Genomic DNA, 21516 nt, shown 5'->3' on the forward strand with positions numbered 1-21516 from the left:
TAACATATAACATGTCATAGATTGCTACGCTAGAGACAAATGAGCCATAGTTTACATAAAATGCTTATAAACTAAAAAATATAAGTAAAAGTCACACAAAAAACATGTCTTCCATCCATAGTCTATGGGGTTCGCACAGGGTATGTAAAAGGACAAGGGTTGCTGAATTCCCAACCCCCAATACACTTCCCAAGGGAAGATGGCACTGATATTAGCACTGCAGAATTGGGCTCTGAAGCCTTAAGCCATTTCTTTTAGGTTTTACATTATGGGTATGCTTATTTATTCAAATTTTCCGCTTTCTAAAAGATCTCGCTTTGTCTTAACTTCAACTTCAACTTTCTCTTTATTCAACTTAAAAAATACAAAAACAATATTATGCCCCAACACAGAACAGAGCTTGTAAGGCTGGGACAGTGCAAAAATATAGAAAAAATATCAACATCTGATCGTAATAATGGTTCCAAAATTTAACACGGCAAAAGACAAACAAAATAGAAAAAAAAACTATAAAAGAGAAGTAAAAGGGATAAGTAAATAAATAAATATCGGGCAGGAGGGGCGTGGGAGGCCATCCTAGACACAGGGACACAAAAACAAAACACACAAATAAGAGGATCAAATAATTTGATTTGCCATCATCAATGGTGAATAATCAAAATTTTAGCAAACAATCTTTAATATTTACTTTTTTAAATTTAGTTGAGATTTTTGGGATGGATCGAACAGAATTTTATCATTCAGCTTATAATTGTTAGCAATGAAGGGTATTTGGTACCTAATTGAAAACCTTGACCTTTCAGAACTTACAAAAGGAATTCGGTACATCCCAGACCTCCGACAATCCGAACGAGGAAGTAAAATTAACACAGATTTGTCACAGGAATAATTTTTGGAATTTTGGATTTGAAAAATGCCATATGGAGTATTTAATACTCGTATATCATTTTAATCTAACAAATTTAAGAAGAGGAATAATGTTTTAGTTTCCGAAACATTTTCAAGTTTTGAAGGTCGATGTAAGAAATTTCCAAGTATTCTTATTGCCCTATTTTGTAGTACCTGTAAGGGTTTTATGTGCTTCCAAAATGTATTAAGATATACAACTTAGCAGTAATTCAAACAAGAAGTAATTAGAGAGTGGTAAACCATTTTTAAAATGGTAAAAGGAAAAATATTCTTCACACGATACATCAACCCAATATTTTGAGCAAGTTTTAATCTTAAATACTCAATATGATTATGAAATGACAAAAGGGGATCAAGAACAACTCCTAAATAACGATATGATTGGACCCTACAAATTTTTTGGTCACCAACCTGAAGCTCCTGACAAGAAATCTCTCGAGTGGCACATTTTGAACGATCAAAAACCATAAAATTACTTTTTGTAAAATTTGGTACTAGATTACTGGAAACAAACCATCGATTTACTGAGGTAACACTTATAGTCAGAATATCGATCAATATCGATGAATCCCTAGCTTTAATTGTTATAGCCGTATCATCTGCAAATAAAATTACATGGCTAATATCTCCTGCAAATCTCGTGGAAGATCGTTAATATAAATCAAAAATAAAAGTGGACCTAACACTGAGCCTTGGGGGACACCAATATCAATAAGACTTTTTAAATTATTCATTTTTCCACCGACATCTACTGTGATTTTGCGTCCGCACAGGTATAACTTAATAATTCGTAATCCTTTCCCTCTTATGCCGGAATTTATGATTTTGTTAAGAAGAATTTCATGATTTAAAGTGTCAAATGCTTTTTTTTATATCATAGAAAACAGTAGCCACATGGAAATCATCATCGAAACAATCATTTATTTCTAATGAAAGAGCTGCACCTGCGTGTTCTGTCGAACGGTTTGCCCTAGATCCAAATTGATAAAGAAATTTGGTAAAGAAATTTATTTTATCTAAATAGCTCGAAATCCTTTCTTTTAAAATCTTTTCAAACACTTAAGATAATGGCGATAAAATTGCAATTGGACGATAATTACTTACATCAGATTTTTCGCCTTGTTTATACAACGGAATTACTCGGGTAATTTTCCATCTACTAGGAAATATACCTGAACTGATACTCAAATTGAAAATGTGGACAAGTGGTTTAAAAATAACTCCGGCAATACTCTTTAACAAATTTGTTGATAATTCATCATATCCCACTGAATTACGGTTTTTTTTATTTTTGATAATCTTATGGAATTCTGCAAAACTAACAAGGGCCAGAAATATGCTCGTACATTCATTGGGGGGTAAATATTCTTTATGCAACCTGTAAGGGGACAAATCTATTCCTGCTGAAACAATTGCTTGACCAACACCAGCAAAATAATCACTAAACATATTAGCAACATTTTACGGTTCTCTAACTTCTGAACCATTTATATTGATTAATACCTTAGGATGTGAATTTGTTTTATTTTTCCAATTTTATCCTTAATTAAATTCCGATTTTTTCAAGGAGAATCAGAATTTTTAAATGAATTTTCATAATACACTCTTTCATTTTCTCTAAGAATCCTTACTAACAGATTCTTATAGTTTTTAAAACGTATTATATTTATTTCAGTGAGATACTTCATTTTAATTTTATATAAGCGATTTTTTTCATTAATAGACGTCAAAAGCGATGCATTTACCCGTGGTTTTCTTGATGTATGCCTTTTTCCTTTCAGATTTCTATACGGGCAAAATTTATCAAGCTTTTCAGTCAATATATTATAAAAGCTGTCTAAGGATTGATCTGGATCCATTTCATCAATTACTGAACTCCACCCTACGTCACCGAATCCTTTTACTGTTATAGTTTTATTGCTGATGATGAACACTGTATATGTGTTCGAAATATCCAGTTAAATTTTATATCTGTTCACTGTCGGTAAAAAGGTTCCATCCCTATTTTGAACTGTTTTACTTTCGTCATGGAAAGGCAGAGACTTAGAAGTTATCCCCCCCCCAATAGAGCGGGTCCGTTCCAATTATGCAAATCATGTATGTAAGACTTCTGCTTATTTTTCCCACCAAGTTTCATCCCGATCCCTCCAATCTAAGCCTTCTCCGTGATTTTAGGTTTCCCCACCCCAAACTCCCCCCAATGTCACCAGATCCGGTCGGGATTTAAAATAAGAGCTTTGAGACACGATCTCATCTAAATATCAAATTTCATTGAGGTCCTATCACCCGTTCGTAAGTTAAAAATGCCTCATTTTTTCTAATTTTTCAGAATTAACCCCCCCCCCAACTAGCAATCGCAAATTCTGTCGGTCTGTCTGTCGGTCCCGGTTTTGCTACTTTAGGCACTTCCAGGTAAGCTAGGACGATAAAATTTGGCAGGCTTATCAGGGACAGGACCAAATTAAATTAGAAATAGTCATTTTCCCGATTTGACCATCTGAGGGGTGGAGTGGGGGGCCCGTTAATTTGGAAAAAATAGAAAAATCGAAGTATTTTTAACTTAAGAACGGTTGATCAGATCTTAATGAAATTTGATGTTTGAAAGTATATCGTGTCTCAAAGCTGTTATTTTAAATTCCGACCATATCTGGTGACATTGGGGGGATTTGGGAGGGGGAAACCTAAAATCTTGGAAAACACTTAGAGTGGAGGGATTGGGATGAAACTTGGTGGGAAAAATAAACACAAGTCGCAGATAAATGATTGACATAACCGGAACGGATCTGCTCTCTTTGGGATAGTTTGGGGGGGGTAGTTCTGAAAAATTAGAAAAAAATGAGGTATTTTTAACTTACGAACAGGTGATCGGATCTCAATGAAATTTGATATTTAGAAGGATATCGTGTCTCAGAGCTCTTATTTTAAATTCCGACCGATCTGATGATATTGGGGGAGAGTTGGGAGGGGGAAACCTAAAATCTTAGAAAACACTTTGGGGGAGGGATTAGAGTGAGGGATCGGGATGAAACTTGATGAAAAATAAGCCCAAGTCCTAGATACATGATTGACATAACTGGAACTGATCCGGTCTCTTTAGGGTAGTTGGGGGGGGGGGGTAATTCTGAAAAATTAGAAAAATGAGTTATGTTTAACTTACGAACGGGTGATCGAATCTCAATGAAATTTGTTATTTATCCCGACCATATCTGGTAACATTGGGGGGGGGGGAGTTGGGAGGGGAAACCTAAAATCTTGGAAAACACTTAGAGTGGAGGGATCGGGATGAAACTTTGTGGGAAAAATAAGCGCAAGTCCTTGATACATGATTGACATAACCGGAACGGACCCGCTCTCTTTGGGGTAGTTGGGGGGGGGGTTAATTCTGAAAAATTATAAAAAATGAGGTACTTTTAACTTACGAACGGGTGATCGGATCTCAATGAAATTTGATATTTAGAAGGATATCGCGTCTCAAAGCTCTTATTTTAAATCCCGACTGGATCTGGTGACATTGGGGGGAGTTTGGGGTGGGGGAACCTAAAGTCATGGAAAACGCTTAGATTGGAGGGATCGGGATGAAACTTGGATGGGAAAAATAAGCAGAAGTCTTAGATACTTGATTTGCATAATTGGAACGGATCTGCTCTATTGGAGGGGGGGTTTAATTCTGAAAAATTAGAAAAAATGACGTATTGAAAAATGACGGGAAAATGAGGTATTTGTAACTTACGAAAGGGTGACCAGATCTTAATGAAATTTGATATTTAGAAGGATCTTTTGCTTTAAAGCTCTAATTTTAAATTCCAACCAGATCCTGTGACATTGGGGGGAGTTCGAGGGGGAAACCGGAATTCTTGGAAAACTTGAATATTGGGGTATTTTTATCTTACGAATAGGTGATCGGATCTTATTGCAATTTGATATTGAGAAGGAATTCATGTACAGAGCTCTATTTCAAATTCCGACCATATCTTTTGACACTGGGGGAGTTGGTGGGGGAAATCTTGGAAAACACTTTGAGTGGCGGAATCGGGATGAAGCTTGGTGGATAGAATAAGCAAATATCCTTGATACGTGATTGACATAACCGTACTGAATTTGCTCTCTTTGGGAGAGTTGGGGGAGGGGTTAAATGATTTGGCGAGTTTGGTGCTTCTGGACGTGCTAGGACGATGAAAATCGGCAGGCGTGTCAGGGAGCTGCACAAATTGACTTGATAAAGTCGTTTTCTCAGATTCGACCATCTGGGGGGGGGGCTAAAGGGAGAGGAAAAATTAGAAAAAATTGGGTATTTATAACTTACGAGTGGGTGATCGGATCTTCATGAATTTTGATATTTAGAAGGACATCGTGACTAAGAGCTCTTATTTTATATCCTGACCGGCATTAAGCCTCTGATTTTCCTTTTAAATCAATCTATTGATTCTTAGAATTTTGTTAGAGCACATGGCATATTAGCTCTTGGCTCTTAGCTCTTCTTGCCTCGTCACAAGTGCCATATGAGCTCTTGTTTCTTTTTAACTTTGCTAATTCATCAGTACAAGTTTTTAATTGCAAATTGAGGCAAGACGTATCATTTTCAATTTTTCCAATTTTCAATTCATTATTAACCATCTTATTTTTAAGAAGCGAATGTTCTTTATCCAGATTATCGACGCTTGTAGTAAGAGTACCTAATTGATCGCAGAAGTTATCTAATTTATTACCATTTTCTTTTACGATTTCAAGAATTTGCTTAAAATATGCAGCTAGTATTGATATTTCCGGTTTCGAGCTAGAGCTATCATCTGAGGTGTCTAATGAAATATTCATACCATCTCGTTTCGGATTTTTCCTTTTACGTCCCACTGTACATTAATATTGTACTAATATCCAAATATTAATACGTATTAATAAATATCCAGCAGTTCTTGAAATAATGGTTTCAGCATTGAATGAGTACCTAAAAGTTCTTGAAATAATATTTTCACATAAATCCACACAGAGGTCTTAAATGCGTCTTACTCTGTCGAGAGCATTGAATGAACTGAGCAACACATCTTACATCAACACATTGACTCCCTTACATACCAAAATTCGAATTGGCTAACACTCTTCAAAGATACCACCACCCATTCTTTTCATCTTACTTCAATCCCAAAATTTTCATCCCATTGATTTTCTGACTCATTCCAATGTAGATGAAGTGCTCTAAATCATCAATTATTTTCATGTATTGAACAAAAATATTGACTACTCTCAGACCTGAACCTCCTCAAATAATTTTTTGTTTTTCCAATGGCATAAAATTACACTTTCCGAAATAGTCCATCTTATATCCTTCCCCTGGTACCGAATGTTCTTCCTGCCTTCAATATTAGAAGTAAGATGCGGCTCAGTAGCAACCGAACCTCTAAAAAGCGGAATTGTGGTATCAATAAATCTATCAAAATAATTGGCTTATTATGCTGATTCCAAATATAAAAGGTTAATTTAGTTTAGAGTTACTTATCAAAAGCTGCAAGCTTGGGAAAATTTGCCTGATTTTCGATGAAGATGATTTCGATGAAAATTAACCCCCTAAACGTCAAGGAATCTTGATGAAAATCACGCCGTCAGATTCATGAGATTCAGATCCATCTACAAAAATGTGGAATTTTTTTTTTATTTTTTTTTGCCAGAAGAAAGATCACGGATGCGTGTTCTTTTTTTTTTTAGTAATTTTTCCCCCAGGAGTGATGAAATCAAGCCATAAATCCTAGAATATTGAGAAGTAGATTTTTCGAAGGGAACTTAAAAGTTCTAAGGCCCTTTTGAAGTGACAAAATAGACGGGAAGATAACTAGATCCCCTCCCACCGCCTTTTCCCCTCAAAGTTGTCCGATTAAAATTGATTGCCATTTTGTTGAGCATAGTTGAAAAGTCCAATAACTATGACTTTGGATATAACATATCCGCCCCACAGCACCTAGGAAAACGTTTATAAGTCATGAAATTTTCCTATTGTTTATTTATAGTATTTGTTATTGGGAAATATACAGACATTTATCGAGGCGAGGGGTGAATTTTCTGTTGGGGGACTTTCCAAGAAGAGAATATTCCACGGGGAGCGAGGTTTGTGGGGGGAAAATTTCTAGGGAAAATTTTACACGGGTTGGGGGGGATTTGTCAGAATTTATATACGAAATTCTTTTTATTTGTATTGCTATCTCTCTGCCGACTCAATTTTACATATGGAGATGCTAAGGGAAATCGTCCAGGGGGAAATTTTTACCGGGTTGAAATGATTTAGAGTATCTTTCTGTAGGGGAGAGGGTATTTTACACGGAGGAATTTCTGCGGGAGCAGCTTTGTACCAGAGGGTGGCAGATATTTGTGGGAAAACTTGTTCACGAAGGAGTGGATACCCGGCATGATTTTAAAAACTAACTGAAATTAAAGTATTTTTCAAATGGAAGTGCGCTAAGAAAACGTTCTCATCTGGAATCATCCCCAACAAATTTGCCTGTGAGAATTTTCATTTACAATGAAATTGTCCGGAAGAAATTTTCTCAGCGGGGCAAGGGGTATTTTACGTAGAAATAACGTTCCATGGAGGGGTTATTCTTATGAGAGAAGCACTTTACATGGAGAGGGAGCCGGATTTCCTGGGATTATTTAAAAACGACCAGAAATTATATTTTTTAAAAACGAATTTTTTCTACTGAAAGCATGGAGCAACACCAAAACTGGAAACAAACAGAAATTATTACGTATTTGAAGGGGGTTGTCCCGTCCTCCATGACTCACTCTATGTGCAGAAGTTTGACTTTGTGTTCCAATTATTTAAGACTGAATCCTGAAACACATGGGCCGCTTAATTAGAATAATAAACTTATTTAAAATTTCTAAAAAACATTATCATTAAGAGCGAGGTATTGAGGAGAGGATATTTTATAAACACTAGAATAGTAAAATTCTTACTTCACTGCATTCAGAAAATTCTATTTATAGTATTTTAGATAAGTGCAAGCATAAGAACAATATTGTTGTTTTAGGAGCCAAAAAGTAACTCCACTCCCTTAACATAATAACCAGCAATTTTAAAGCCATCCATAGCCTTCATATTTTAGACTCTGGTAACCCATCAAACATGGTAACGTGGTAACCCAAAACCAACTTTATAACCCAAACTCAACCTGGTAGTGGTAACCACTATGGTAACACAAGAATAACAAAGTGACAAAAAAGGTAACAGCTAGTGGTTTAAAATTTTAAGCACATTTTAGTATTGTTCAAAACGAAGAACAAAATAGCAGTAAAATAATCCCCCCCAAAGTTGAATTATTTCGATCTACAGAGTGAAGAACTCCAAATATAATGCAATCCTAAAGTTTTCGCTTTAGTTGTCACATTTCAAAAAAGGCTTTATTTTGGACTTCTTCACATATAAATGATGAAACATCAATTTTAGAACCGAAAAGAGAGCCATTCTTTGGAATAGGTCAATATGGTGAAGTTATGCTGTATGTAGCGTGTTCAATTTATATGCTAATATCTTAAGATCCTTTATGTTTTTACTGAAGTACAAAATATACAATGTTGTTTAGTGTTTTCAGTAAAGCGCTGATTTTTCGTAATCCTGCAACATAGGGAAATTTGCAGTTGAGTTATATTCAAGAGTGTCAGAGATATCTATTTCATTGGCTGCAAAGTAATAATGTTGTTTGTTTAAGTTTTAACTCGCTCTTTAATCGCATCGGAAAATCTTTCTTTTTAAAAATAATAAAACATTCAAAACCTGGGGGAACAAATTTGGGATCTGAAGCTTCATTATCAGTCTGTATTTTTAAAAAGGAGTTGAGAGGAGTAATAGGAGTGGTTTTATAAGAGAGGAGTAAAGGAGTAGAGCTAGCTGTAAGGTTAGCTAGAGGAATACTTTAAGAGAGGAGTGGTACCAGTAGGAAAACAAAATTGCATCTGAAGTTTCCGTTACTGACTGTTTTCAAACAGTTCGTGGTAACAAATTGTAGTAAGGAGTGACCCGGCTCAGTAGTAAATGAAACTCTAAAAGACGGAATTTTCATAAAAGATGCATCAAAAGAATCCAATTTTCATACTCATTTTAAATATGTAACTATGTTTCATCAAATTTAGTCTTTGTCATCCAAAGTTAAGGTAAAAAAAAAGGTAAAAGATACGGCGGCATTAGACTTTACAGTCCCTACCGGCGGTGCTGTTTTCTGTTTCTTGGCCCTTCATCCAGAAAGTGCAATGGGGGGTTGGGGCCTGAGGAAAGAGCCTGAGGAAGTTTACCTTATTTTTAAAAATAGGGGAAACAACCCCTAAAAGTCATAAAATATAAAATTTTATGAAATCAAAAATCCCACCATCGTATTCAGCGTATCAGAGAACCCTATTGCAAAAGTTTCAAGCTCCTATCTACAAAAATGTGGAACTTCGTATTTTTTGCCAGAAGACCGATCACGGGTGCGCGTTTATTTGTTGTTGTTTTTTCCCAGGGGCTATCGTATCGACCAAGTGGTCCTAGAATTCCGCAAGCGGGCTCATTCTAACGGAAATGAACATTTCTAGTGCCCTTTTAAAGTGACCAAAAAGTTGGAGGGCACCTAGGCCCCCTCCCACGCTCATTTTTCCCAAAGTCAATGGATCAAAATCTTGAGATAGCCATTTTGTTCAACATAGTCGAACACTATAATAACTATGTCTTTGGGGATCACTTGCTCCCCCACAGTCCCCGAGGGAGGGGCTGCAAGTTACAAACTTTGACCAGTGTTTTCATACAGTAATGGTTATTGGTAAATATACAGACGTTTTCAGGGGAATTATTTTGGTTGGGAGTGGGGGTTGAGGGGAGGGGGCTATGTGGTAGGATGTTTCCTTGGAGGAATATGTCATGGGGGAAGAGAAATTCAATGAAGAGGGCGCATGATTTTCTAGTATTACAATAAAAAAACAATGAAAAAATAAACATGAAATTTTTTTTTAATTGAAAGTAAGGAGTAGCATTAAAACTTAAAACGAACAGATATTATTACGCATATGAGGGGTTCTTCTTTCTCCTAAATACCTCGCTCTTTATGCCAAATTATTTTTAGTAATTTCAAGTATTTATTCTACGGCCTTTCTGATTCAGGGGTCATTCTTCTAGAAATGGGACAAAACTGAAGCTTTAGTGTAAAGAGCGGGGTATTAACGAGGGGACAAATCCCCTCATATACATAACAAAAATATAAGAATATAAAAGTTTGTTACGTAAGTTAATTCTTTAGTTACGTATATTTTTTACTAATAAAATGTTCGTTAAAAATTAAAAGTTCTAGTTGCCTTTTTAAGTAACCAAAAAATTTGAGGGCAACTAGGCCTCCTTCCCCACCCCTTATTTCTCAAAATCGTCTGATCAAAACTAAGAGAAAGCCATTTAGCCCAAAATAAAAGAATTAATATGCGAATTTTGTTTTAATAATGTATGTGCGGAGAGCCAAAATCAAACATGTATTAATTCGAAAACGTTCAAAAATTAAATAAAAAAACTAGTTTTTTTTAACTGAAAGTAAGGAGCGACATTAAAACTTAAACTGAACAGAACGAGTTTCTTGCTGTTTAATAAAGTAGAATCGAGAGAAAGAGTCAAATTTTAGCGTAAAGAGCGGGGTGTTGACAAGGAAACATCTCTTTTCATACACGGAGTGTTCGTTTTAATTTTTTATGTCACTCCTTACTTTCAGTTAAAAAACTAGTTTTGTATTTAATTCGCCGTAAAAAAGAAGTGGTGTGAATAAGAAAAATAAACTGTAAGTTCATTTTCCTGTCCTTGTGCACTTTATTAGAACAGAAGGCTCTAAATTCAGTTATAAGTGCTAAATTATGCTGAAAGTATAATTCTGAAACAAAAATTAAACAGTGTTCAACTGACACCCTTCGAATTTGAGCTTTAAGACAAACAAATACCCTGCTTGATTAAATTTTATAGACTGTCTATCACACTGTCCCTTTAATTCTTTGTAAAGGAAAATATTTAATCTGGGTAAGTATTTTGATTTGAAGTGCAAGTATTTAACTTCTTCGGTATTTGAGTCTGTCCCAGGGGCCCCTCCAAAAGGAACTGGCAAAAATACACCGATACACGGGAAAATCCATATATTTTTCATTAGAAAGACTTTTTTCGTCCAGTGATTCTGAGTTCATAAGACAAGTCTGTCTTTAGGCCCCTCTTTCTTTTTACAAAGATTCGAGCCCCCATAAGGATTTGACTCTACTCTTTAGCGAGCTTTGACGACTATTGCGACCAAGACGAGTATGAGTCAACTTTACTCGTTGGTGTCAATAAGTCTTTTTTTCCCTAAACGATTTACCCTTGATGTTTTCCATCCAATCAAACAAATCTTTTTAAATATTGACAATTCCCTGATGATTGCCTTTTGAATCCCATGCTGTTTTCTTTTCTTTCTTTTTTTTTTCTTTGGTTGTGTCCTAATGGTTATACCTACATGGAAAACCATTAGTACAGCAGTAAGAAAAGACCTTGAAGATATAGCAGTGATGGACTTTTTCTGTATCAACCCCCACTCCTTCTCAACGCCAGAACATAATTTGATCCTTACGAAAAAAATAATAATAATCGCCTATTGTCAGTTTAATATTCTCGTATTTATTCGTTATAGTTTTAATGCTTCTTTAGTTATTAAAGTTAAAAAGTGAAAACATTTAAAATGGGTTTTGCTTTCAGTAAAGTAAAGTTTTGCTTTCAGTAAAATAATAACCGTCTATTGTCAGTTTAATATTCTCGTATTTATTCGTTATAGTTTTAATACTTCTTTATATATTAAAGTAAAAAAAGTGAAAACATTTAAACAGGGTTTTGCTTTCAGTAAAGTGCAAATTATGCTCTGGTCTTGAGAAGGTGTTGGGGTAGTCAGCCCTACTCATGTTTATTTTTACTTGTTTTGAGTTTGACTCGTTTATTTGTTGTAATTTCTGTTCGTTTCGGGTTTCATTTATTTCTTGATGGTGATTTGTGTTAGTTTTACGCTTGAAAAATTATTTAAATTTATTTCTACTCATTTTTGGCTTAATGGAACTCTTTACAGTTCTCTGAAAAACTTGTTTGGTGGAAAAATTTCTTTTCATGGAGAGTCTTTTTCATGGAAAAAGATATTTTATATTTTTTTGTTGTTTTTTTTTTCGTCAGACTCCGTACTTTCTGACTTTGAAGATTTGTTTTTATCTCTGCTAATTTTGGTTTAACGAAGCTTTTTACTTTTCTTCAAAAACTTGTTCCGTATGTTTCCCATTAATAAATATTATCTGTAAGTAATTAAACAAAGAAAACACAAGTTTTTCAACTGAAAGTTAGGAGCAACGTCAAAGCTTAAAACGAAGAGAAATTATTGCGTATATGAAAGGGGTTGCCTCCTCCTCAAGACCTCCCTCCATTCCTATAGAACTAGGGCAAAAATTCAAATCTTTAGCTTAAAGAGTGAGGTCTTGAGAAGGGGGCACCCCCTTTCTTATACGTATTATTTTTTGTTCGTTTTGAGTTTTCAAGTTGCTCCTTACTTTCAGATACAAAAAAGACTTTTTTTTTTAAACTTAGTATCTTAAAACTTTAAACTTAAAACCTTACTTACGATCTCCTCTTACCCAATTTGGGGATGACCTAATTTTTGTTCTAGATGATTGGCTTAAAAGGACAATCTTTGTCAATCTGTCATCTTTCATCCCCAGAAAGTGTCCTAGCCATCTCAACCTCTCTGTCATCACTGCCTTAGAATGCGGGATAGAGCCACGTTTTTCGTAAGCCTTACAGTTTGAGATACAGTCAGTCAGACGGGTGTAACAATCTGTAGACAATTCCTATTGACATTTAAAACATTTAACAAGCTCCCCTCCGGTTTTGGGAGTGCCCATGCCTCAGAGCCACAGCAGTCATCACTGTAGCTTTCAATATTCTCATCTTGGTTTGCAGAATTATCTTCCTATTCTTCCAAATTCTTTTCAATTGTGGAAAAACACCCAAGGCTGCTAAAATCTTTACTGCCAACGCCATCTTTACAAATAATACTACCTAGATAAGTGTAACTATCCACTTGATCGATCTTCTCGTTACCAGATATCCCCTTATTACCTTCGCTTATTCTCAATCTAAGGGATTTAATATTAATTGCAGTCTTAGCTTTAATTAAGAAGTTTTCTTTACTTTAATTTTCAAGGCTATTTTTGTGCCCTGAGTTCTCAAAACCTCCAAAAAATCACACACACATTTTGCTAACCTTTTTATCTAGGACGCTCAAATCATTAGCGTAATCCAGGATAGTTTTACTCTCCCATAAGAATAAAATGCTCTCTCCTGGCCTTTGCTGTATTCTTTATGACACATCCGTCAAAATGATCCTTATAAATGGGGATAATAAAACAACCATGCTTAACTCCCGACTCAATATGAAATCAGCTACTAATCTTATTCCCTTCCTTAATTGCAGCACGCACTAAATAATTTCAATGTATTTATCCGATATTTCATAAGAAAAATAAGACCTCTGTTAAAAGTGTTGATCGGCTTAATCAAACATTGATGTTAATTTATAAAACTTAGGACTAAAGGGATCCAATTTCTCATACACTTTTCAATTATTGTTCTAGTATGGAAATTTTGTCAACACCTCTTCCTTCCTAGAACCAAATTGTTTTTCTTTTAAAACTTTTTCACTGCATCTCATATATCTCATAGTCATACTAAGTACTTTGCATACTATAGAAACCAGGCTGATCCTTCTATAGTTACCTCACCCATTCTTGCCACCTTTCTTATAGAGGAGTCTTATCAAAGCTTGTCTAATTACTCCCTCTTTTCGAGAAATTACATTCATAATCCACAGTAATTTATTTCTAACTTCACAACCACCATATTTAAAAAACTTATTTACCACAGAGACTATTTAATTCTTTATTTATCACCAATTAAATAAAAAATAAGTTTTTTTCAACTGCAAGTAAGGAGCAATATAAAAACTAAAAACAAACAGAAATTATTCCGTATATAAAGGGGCTTTTTCCCCTCCTCGATACCTTGATCTTCATGCTAAAGTTTTTAGCACTTTTAGGAAAGCTTCCTATTCTAATTAAACGGCCTTTGTGTTTCTGGAGTCGTTCTAAAAAAAGAATAAATAAAAAATGGGACAGAAAGTTAAACTTTAGCGTAAAGTCAAGACATTGAAGAGGAAGCAATCTCTTCATATGCGAAATAATTTCTGTTCGTTTTGAGTTTTTTGTTGTTCCTTGGTTTCAGTCGAAAGTCGAAAGGACTTGTGTTTCTTTTAATTTCAGATAGTTTTTGAAATAATTTCGGTAAATATAATTCACCCTTCCTGAAAAATTTCCTCCCCTCACGGGAAAATCCTCTGTGGAAATGTCCCCCCACGTAAAATACACAACACCCCCGTGAAAATTCCTTCCTGGGTAATTCTTTCCTCCCTTAAAATTACCCCTCCGTAAGATTTATTGCAAATTCAGCCTGAAAAATTCTTCTTAGACGATTTTCATTTTAAAAAGACTAAGATCACTCCGTAAATCTCCTCTTCCGTAGAAGTTATTTCCCGGAAATACAAATACGCTGAAAAGGGGGATCCCTCGTACTCAACCCTTACTTTTTGTGCAAAAATCTTAGAGTTCTTTAAGAATATAATTATCTCATTCAAATTCAACCGATTTTGTGTTTGAGCAGCCTTTCTTTAAAATTTGTCACCCAGAGTCAAACCTTAGCATAAAGACCAAAGATTGAGGAAGGGACAGCCCCATCATATGCGGAATAATTTCTGTTTGTTTTAAGCTTTTATGTCCCTCCTTCCTCTCAGATGAAAAAAATCCTGTTTTTTTAATTTAATTTATGACCGTTTTTCAAATCAAGCCAGGAAATCCCCTTCGTTCCCTTCCCCTTACTCCTCGTGTAGAACCTTCTTATGGAAAGTTCCCCCCAGAAATTCTCCTCTCCTTGGAATATTCTCGCCGTGGAAAATCAATTTCCTCAGAAAATACCCCCCAAAAACGTATGTGTAGTTCCCAATAACAAACAATATATGTGAACAATGGGTAAATTACGTAATTTACTGCCTTTTTCCAAAGACTAAGGGGAGGGGGAGGTCTGGTCATCCCCAAATGCATAGTTACTGGCATTTTAACTATGCTGAATCAAATACCTGTCTCAAAATTTTTTAACAAGTGTCTTGGGGGGTAGCGTTCGAGGGAGGCTTGTCATCCTCCAATCTCTTATTCAACGAAAAGGGACACTGGAACTTTCGATTTCTGGTGAAATGACCCTTCTCTTGGTTTTTAGGATCAATGGTGTAATATCCTTACCCATAGGAAAAATAAAATAACTAATAAACACGCATCCGTGTTCTTTCAAAATTGCAAAATTCTACATTTTTTTTAAATAGGAGCTTTAAACGTCTACAGTATTTTGTAACAGGCTGAATCTGATGGTGTAATTTTTATCAAGATTGCTTGATTTTCTTGGGGTTGTTTCCTCCCATTTTCAAAAAAAAAATGGTAGATTGTCCCAGGCTCATAGCTCTTGAGGGATTATATTAAACTTAGTGAACTTTATATATTTGAAATCCACATAAAAAGTGAATGCTTTTGATGTATTTATTGCTATCAAAATTATGATTTTTAGAGTTTAGGTTACTATTAAGCCGAGCCACTCCTTACTTCCGAATCTGTATTCATTTCTCGACAACTGGAATTGATGAATTCAATTTTATCTGACTCTTACCGAGAGCTCCCAGGATGCCAAACCGGACAAGTTCAAGATAAGGGCAGCAAAAGGAAGTATAAATCCTTAATAAATAGGAAGGGACAGGGCTGTATCCAGAGGAGAATCACCCCCCCCAAAAAAAAAGAAGTTGGATCAAATTGTAAAAACTTAACAAAAATGCATAGAAACAAATTTTTATGGGTTTTTAAAAGTTTTTCTTACCCCTCCCGTCCCCTCCCCCTAAATAAAAATACCCCCCCCCCTAACAAAATCGTGAGTATTTCCCAGGGAAGGGGGGACACCCAATTTTTTTTTAGGAGATTAAGAAGGGAGATGGAGTATTAGCTTTATGGATGACACTTCTAAAATGGTCTATGGATGCTCCGCTTTAAATAGAATTAAATAAAAAAATAGTTTTTTTAACTGAAAGCAAGGAGAGACATTAAAACTTAAAGCGAACAGAAATTACTCCGTATATGAAACGGGTTGTCCCCTCCTCAACGCCTCGCTCTTTACGCTAAAGTTTTTAATTGATTTAAAAATTAGAATTGTGGCAAAGAGTCAAACTTTAGCGTAAAGAGTGAGGGATTGCGGAGGGGAAAACCCATTTCATATACGGAGTAATTTCTGTTAGTTTGAAGTTTTAATGTCGCTCCTTACTTTCAGTTAAAAAAAGATAGTTTTTTTTATATTTAATTCCTGAACATTTTTGAATTAATGCATGTTTGATTTTGGCTCTCCGCACATAAATTATTAATATGAAATTTGCATACTAATTCTTTTTTTGGCTAAATGGCTTTCTCTTACTTTTGATCAGACGATTTTGAGAAATAAGGAGTGGGGAAGGAGGTTTAGTTGCCCTCCAATTTTTGGTTACTTAAAAAGGCAACTAGAACTTTTAATTTTTAACGAACGTTTTTATTAGTAAAAAATATACGTAACTTCAGAACTAACTTATGTAAAAAACTTTTATATTCTTATATTTTTATTATATATATGAGGGGTTTGTCCCCTCGTTAATACCTCGCTATTGATACTAAATCTTAAGTTTTGTCCCAATTCTTTAAGAATGACCCTTGAATCAGAAAGTCCCATTAATAAGTAGTTAAAATTACTAAATTTACCTTAGCATAAATAGCGATGTATTTATCTCTTCCTAAATACCTCGCTCTTTACGCTAAAGTATTTTTAGAAGCCCTCATATGCTTAATAATCTCTGTTCGTTTCAAGTTTTAATGCTACTCCTTACTTTCAATTGAAAAAACTTTTTCAAGTTTATTTTTTCATTTTTTTTTTTATAGTAATGCTAGAAAATCCTGCGCCCTTTCCATTGAGTTTCTCTTCCCCCATGATATATTCCTCCAAGGAAAGATACTCCCACATAGCCCCCTCCCCTCAAACCAAAACCCCCCAAACCAAAAGAATCCCTCTGAAAACGTCTGTATAGTTCCCAATAACCATTACTGTATGTAAACAGTGGTCAAAGTTTGTAACTTGCAGCCCCTCCCCCAGGGACTCTGGGGGAGTTAGTCATCACCAAAGACATAGTTATTATGGCTTTCGACTTTGCGGAACAAAATGGCTATCTCAAAATTTTGATCTGTTGGCTTTGGGAAAAAATGAGCGTGAGAGGGGGCCTAGGTGCCCTAGGCCCCCTTTTTCACTTAAAAAGGGCACTAGAACTTTTCATTTCCATTAGAATGAGCCCTCTTGCGACATTCTAGGACCACTTGGTCAATTCGATGACCCCTGGAAAAAAAAATAAATAAATAAACAGGCACCCGTGATCTGTCATCTGGCAAAAAATACGAAATTCTACATTTTTGTAGATAGGAGCTTGAAATTTTTGCTATAAGGAATAGAAATTTTTGATATAATTATTGCTATGATTTTGCTCTCTTATATGCTGAATGCAATGGTGGGATTTTCGTTAATATTCTATGACTTTTAGGGGGTGTTTCCCCCTATTTTCCAAACTAAGGTAAATTTTCTCAGGCTCGTAACTTTTGATGACAAAGATTAAATTTGATGAAACTTATATATTTCAAATCAGCATGAAAATCCGATTCTTTTGATGTATCTTTAAGCATCAAAATTCCGATTTTTAGAGTTTCGTTTACTATTGAGCCGGGTCGCTCCTTACTACAGTTCGTTACCACGAACTGTTTGAAAAGGTGTAACGCCGTGTAATTTAAAGGGCGAAACTGAAATTTCAGAGGGGATACGATTTAGGAGATAGGGTGGGGATCTTAGAGAACAAATTTGTATCGTTATGGATTTAGAAGGGATTACTCCCATATCCATCTCCGAGGCGTCTCGCGAACACTTATTAAGGAAAATCATAGGGTTGCTTATTAAATTTCTATAGCAGGTTTCAATGATCGTTAAAAATTTTCATCCCTCTATGAATTCCTTATCCATGTTATTAACAATAACTACAAAAAAAGAAGGGCCGCATCTTGGAACACCGAGGTACAGTACTCCATTGTTGGTAAAAAAAAGGATCGTAATAATGTTTTAGATATTTAACTACTTGTGATCTATTTGACTAGAACGAGGCAACCCATTTCAAAATTTAAGGATTAATATTGAATACAGTTACAAGTTTTTCTACTAACAAATTGTGGCTAAAAAGATCAAATGCTATGTGAAGACTAACGGAAACAAAGCCAAGCATTAGGCTTTCCAAGAGTGTTTTCAATGACGTTGATGAGATAAACAAGGTTGAAGTTTAAGTTGATTGAGGTTCCTGAATTGCCTCAGCTCAATAAAAGGTGGGATCTGCTCCTTTGGCCTATCTGCAAGGAATCTTTCATATCTTTTCGAGAATACAGGATTGAGAAACATAGGGTAAGCAAATTCAAAACCAGGTTTTTATCCTTATTTTTTAATCCCACTTTCATATTTGTAGAAATTTCCCAGACTCGGTAATCTCACTGGAAGGACAGACAAGAGCGTTCAAAAGAAATCACCGATAGCACAAAACAAGGAGAAAACAAGAATATTCAGAGGGCAGACACTTTTTTTTCTTAGTTTCCCGATTTTCTTTCAACCTTCAAAGGAGAAATAAAGGGTATTAAACGGGGAGTATCGTCAGTTGGTTATTGATAGGACAATGGCGATCCTTAGCTAGTATAATTTTGATGTGGCCAGCTAAATTCTCATTGTGACTAAACTTGTTTTCATTTCAGACTTATACGAAACCTATGCACAGAGCTACCAGTAGGTTGATGCTCAGAAACTCGATGAGACAATATTCTGTACCAGAAAGGGATAATGAGTATTCTGAACCATCACAAAATATATCATCGTCTTCGCACTGTTTTTCTTGTCATAGAAAAGCTAATTATCCGTCAAGACTTCCAACATCAGGAAGTGAAGCGAGTTTATGTGATTCTAGTCCTTCAGAAGATCGGAATGGTAAGTTTTTTCAATGTTTTTTTTCATGATTGAATTACAAAACTGGTGAATGTATATCAGCAATTTGGTGGAGTCATATTCCGAAAAATGGGGGGGTCGACATTATGCACAATTTTAAATGGCATAAAGAATAAGGTCAGTTATAAGAAAATATTAAAAAAATTGATATAAAGTTGGCAGGCGAATAATTGCACTTGTTTCGATTTTTTTTTTTTTTTTTTTAGTTGGGGCGAAAACAAAAGAAACGTAAAAAGATAAGTGAACTCTATTGTCTGTACAGGAAAATGTAATAAAAATCATGAAATGCTTAGTTTAGGGTAGGGGGAGTATAGGTGTCCAATGACCCGCTCTTCCACAAGCTACTAATACTACTACTACCATCAACTCACTGCAGCACCAAGTCACTTAAAGCCAACACGGCTGTGCCACAGTTCTCCTCCATCCCAATCTTTCCAAAACGTTATTCTTTACAACTCCCAAGAGTTTCTGATTTCTTCCCATCCTAAGATTCTTTCCAGCCCACTTGGGGACAGAGTTTCCTCCTAGAGGAATGACCAAAAAGGATCTTTTTGGCAATCTATCACGCATCATCTACAAAACATATTTTAGCCATTTCAACCGTTCTCTCATTATAGTCCTAATGAGTGGGATATATAGACATTTTTCGTACAACTTTCTTTTTGAGGTCAGATGGTACCCAAGATTATTCGTAGACAATGCCTCTGGAAAACATCTAACAAATCTTCTTATGTCTTCCGAAAGGCCCTCGGTTCAGAACCCTGGACCACTGTTGTCGCTGTAGGTTTTAATATTCTAATATTGATTTGCTGACGTATCGTCCTATTCTTCAAGGCTTTTTATATCTTTAATGCATTTACAATCTTTGCTAATAATACTACTTAGATAAGTATTAATTTGATTAAATATAAAACGTTTTTTTAACTGAAAATTAGGAGCATCTTTGAAATTTAAAACCGAAACAAATTGCTTCGTAAACGAGGGGGCTGTCTTCGTGATCAATCCCTCGCTCGTCACGCAAAAGTATTTTAGATTTATTTTAAGAAAAAGCTTCTTATTCCAAGTTGGTGGCTCTCGTGTTTCAGCAGTTGTTATCAAAGAATTGGAACAAAAAATGGAACTTCAGCGCAAAAAGCGAGGGATTGAGGAATAGGGAGAACCCTCAAATACGCACCAATTTCTGTTCGTATTAAGTTTCAATGAAAGCCCTTACTTTCATTACAAAAAATTCTTTTTTTTATTTAATTTCTTGCCGTTTTAAAATCATGTCCAGGCCAAACAAAGATATGTAATGGAGGAAAAATACAGTTTGACCTCGGGGAAACTGCAACATAATTTTTTTACACTAAAATGTTCAGAAAAATCAACTTAATCACATACAAAAATCCCTCCAAATCCCCCTTGCACAACTACCCGAGACCCCTCCCCCCTGAAGGGGGGAAATAAGTGAGAAAATCAGAATTTCTATTTGGACGTATATTTGGGTTTAAGTAGTCGTCGTCTATCAAATCAAGCATGACAAATCCAAATCTAACATTAGAAATCAATTCACCCCAGTATAAATTTTCACCTTCACGGAATGGTGGGGGGGGGGGGTAAAGTACGCAGGTCATTATTTGCTGAATTCCTGTGGCTAAAGGATCATTTTATATCAAATAAAGTACCGTATTGCTAGATATGAGATTAAAAAGCAGGGTTTTTTTTTTACTATTTACCTCGTTTCCACCTCTAAGGGGCCTGTAATATGAGGGGTTGCTAAGTATAAAATCTTGAAAAACTACTTCTTTAATCAAGATCAAAACTTCAGATCAATCAGTTATAAAAAGGAATGTTTAATCACAATTAATCACAAGAATATTTTGATTTTAAAGCACAACCTAAAGCTAATTCTTCTTCCTGCTCGTCTTCGCTGTCATCCTCATCCTGTCTTGCTGCAGCGTTATCACATAACGCCTCTTTACACTTCCCGCAGGCAAAGCTGCAGGGCAAAGCGTTCCGACGGCAGCTGCATCTGAGTGAATCGCACCCGCTAGTGCAATGGCACCACACTATCTTCAGCAGGTTCTCCGGTACCGGTGAAGCATCCGTCATTATGGGAAGATACATATTCCGTGACGAAGAGAGGTGCCAATCCCACTTTTCGGGCTTTAGCGAATCGGGCGCGTCTTGCCACTTCATTTTTGCAAGTAGTACCTGTAAAAGTGGTACTTTGCGGCAGCCAAAGTCGGCAGAAGCCACTCTGCCTGAACGAATGCATTTGCACTTGCAACCCGCATTGTAAATGCTCGCACCCGAATATCCTTCAGGGTCTTCTTATTGCTTTTCCCTTTGTAGGGCAAAGCTTTTCTCCAGTTTCGGTAATCTCCTGGTGGTTGGATCCTTGTGTCATGAAGGCCTTGCAAGCATCTTTAGAAAATCCATCTTTAAGTGACAAG

The 21516-nt window shown here is 35.6% G+C and overlaps 1 protein-coding gene across 4 annotated transcripts in view; it reads left to right on the forward strand.

Moving 5' to 3' along the window:
• Positions 1 to 21516, forward strand: part of LOC136035501 (rho guanine nucleotide exchange factor 11-like) — a 395432-nt gene that overhangs the window by 294348 nt on the left and 79568 nt on the right. For all 4 annotated transcript variants that reach the window (XM_065717335.1, XM_065717333.1, XM_065717334.1 and 1 more), the window contains one exon: positions 18835 to 19063. In XM_065717335.1, the coding sequence (XP_065573407.1) occupies positions 18835 to 19063 (229 nt within the window). The remainder of the gene's footprint in view (positions 1 to 18834; positions 19064 to 21516) is intronic.

Source organism: Artemia franciscana, chromosome 14, assembly GCF_032884065.1.
Source record: "Artemia franciscana chromosome 14, ASM3288406v1, whole genome shotgun sequence".
Classification (NCBI taxonomy): Eukaryota; Metazoa; Arthropoda; class Branchiopoda; order Anostraca; family Artemiidae; genus Artemia; species Artemia franciscana.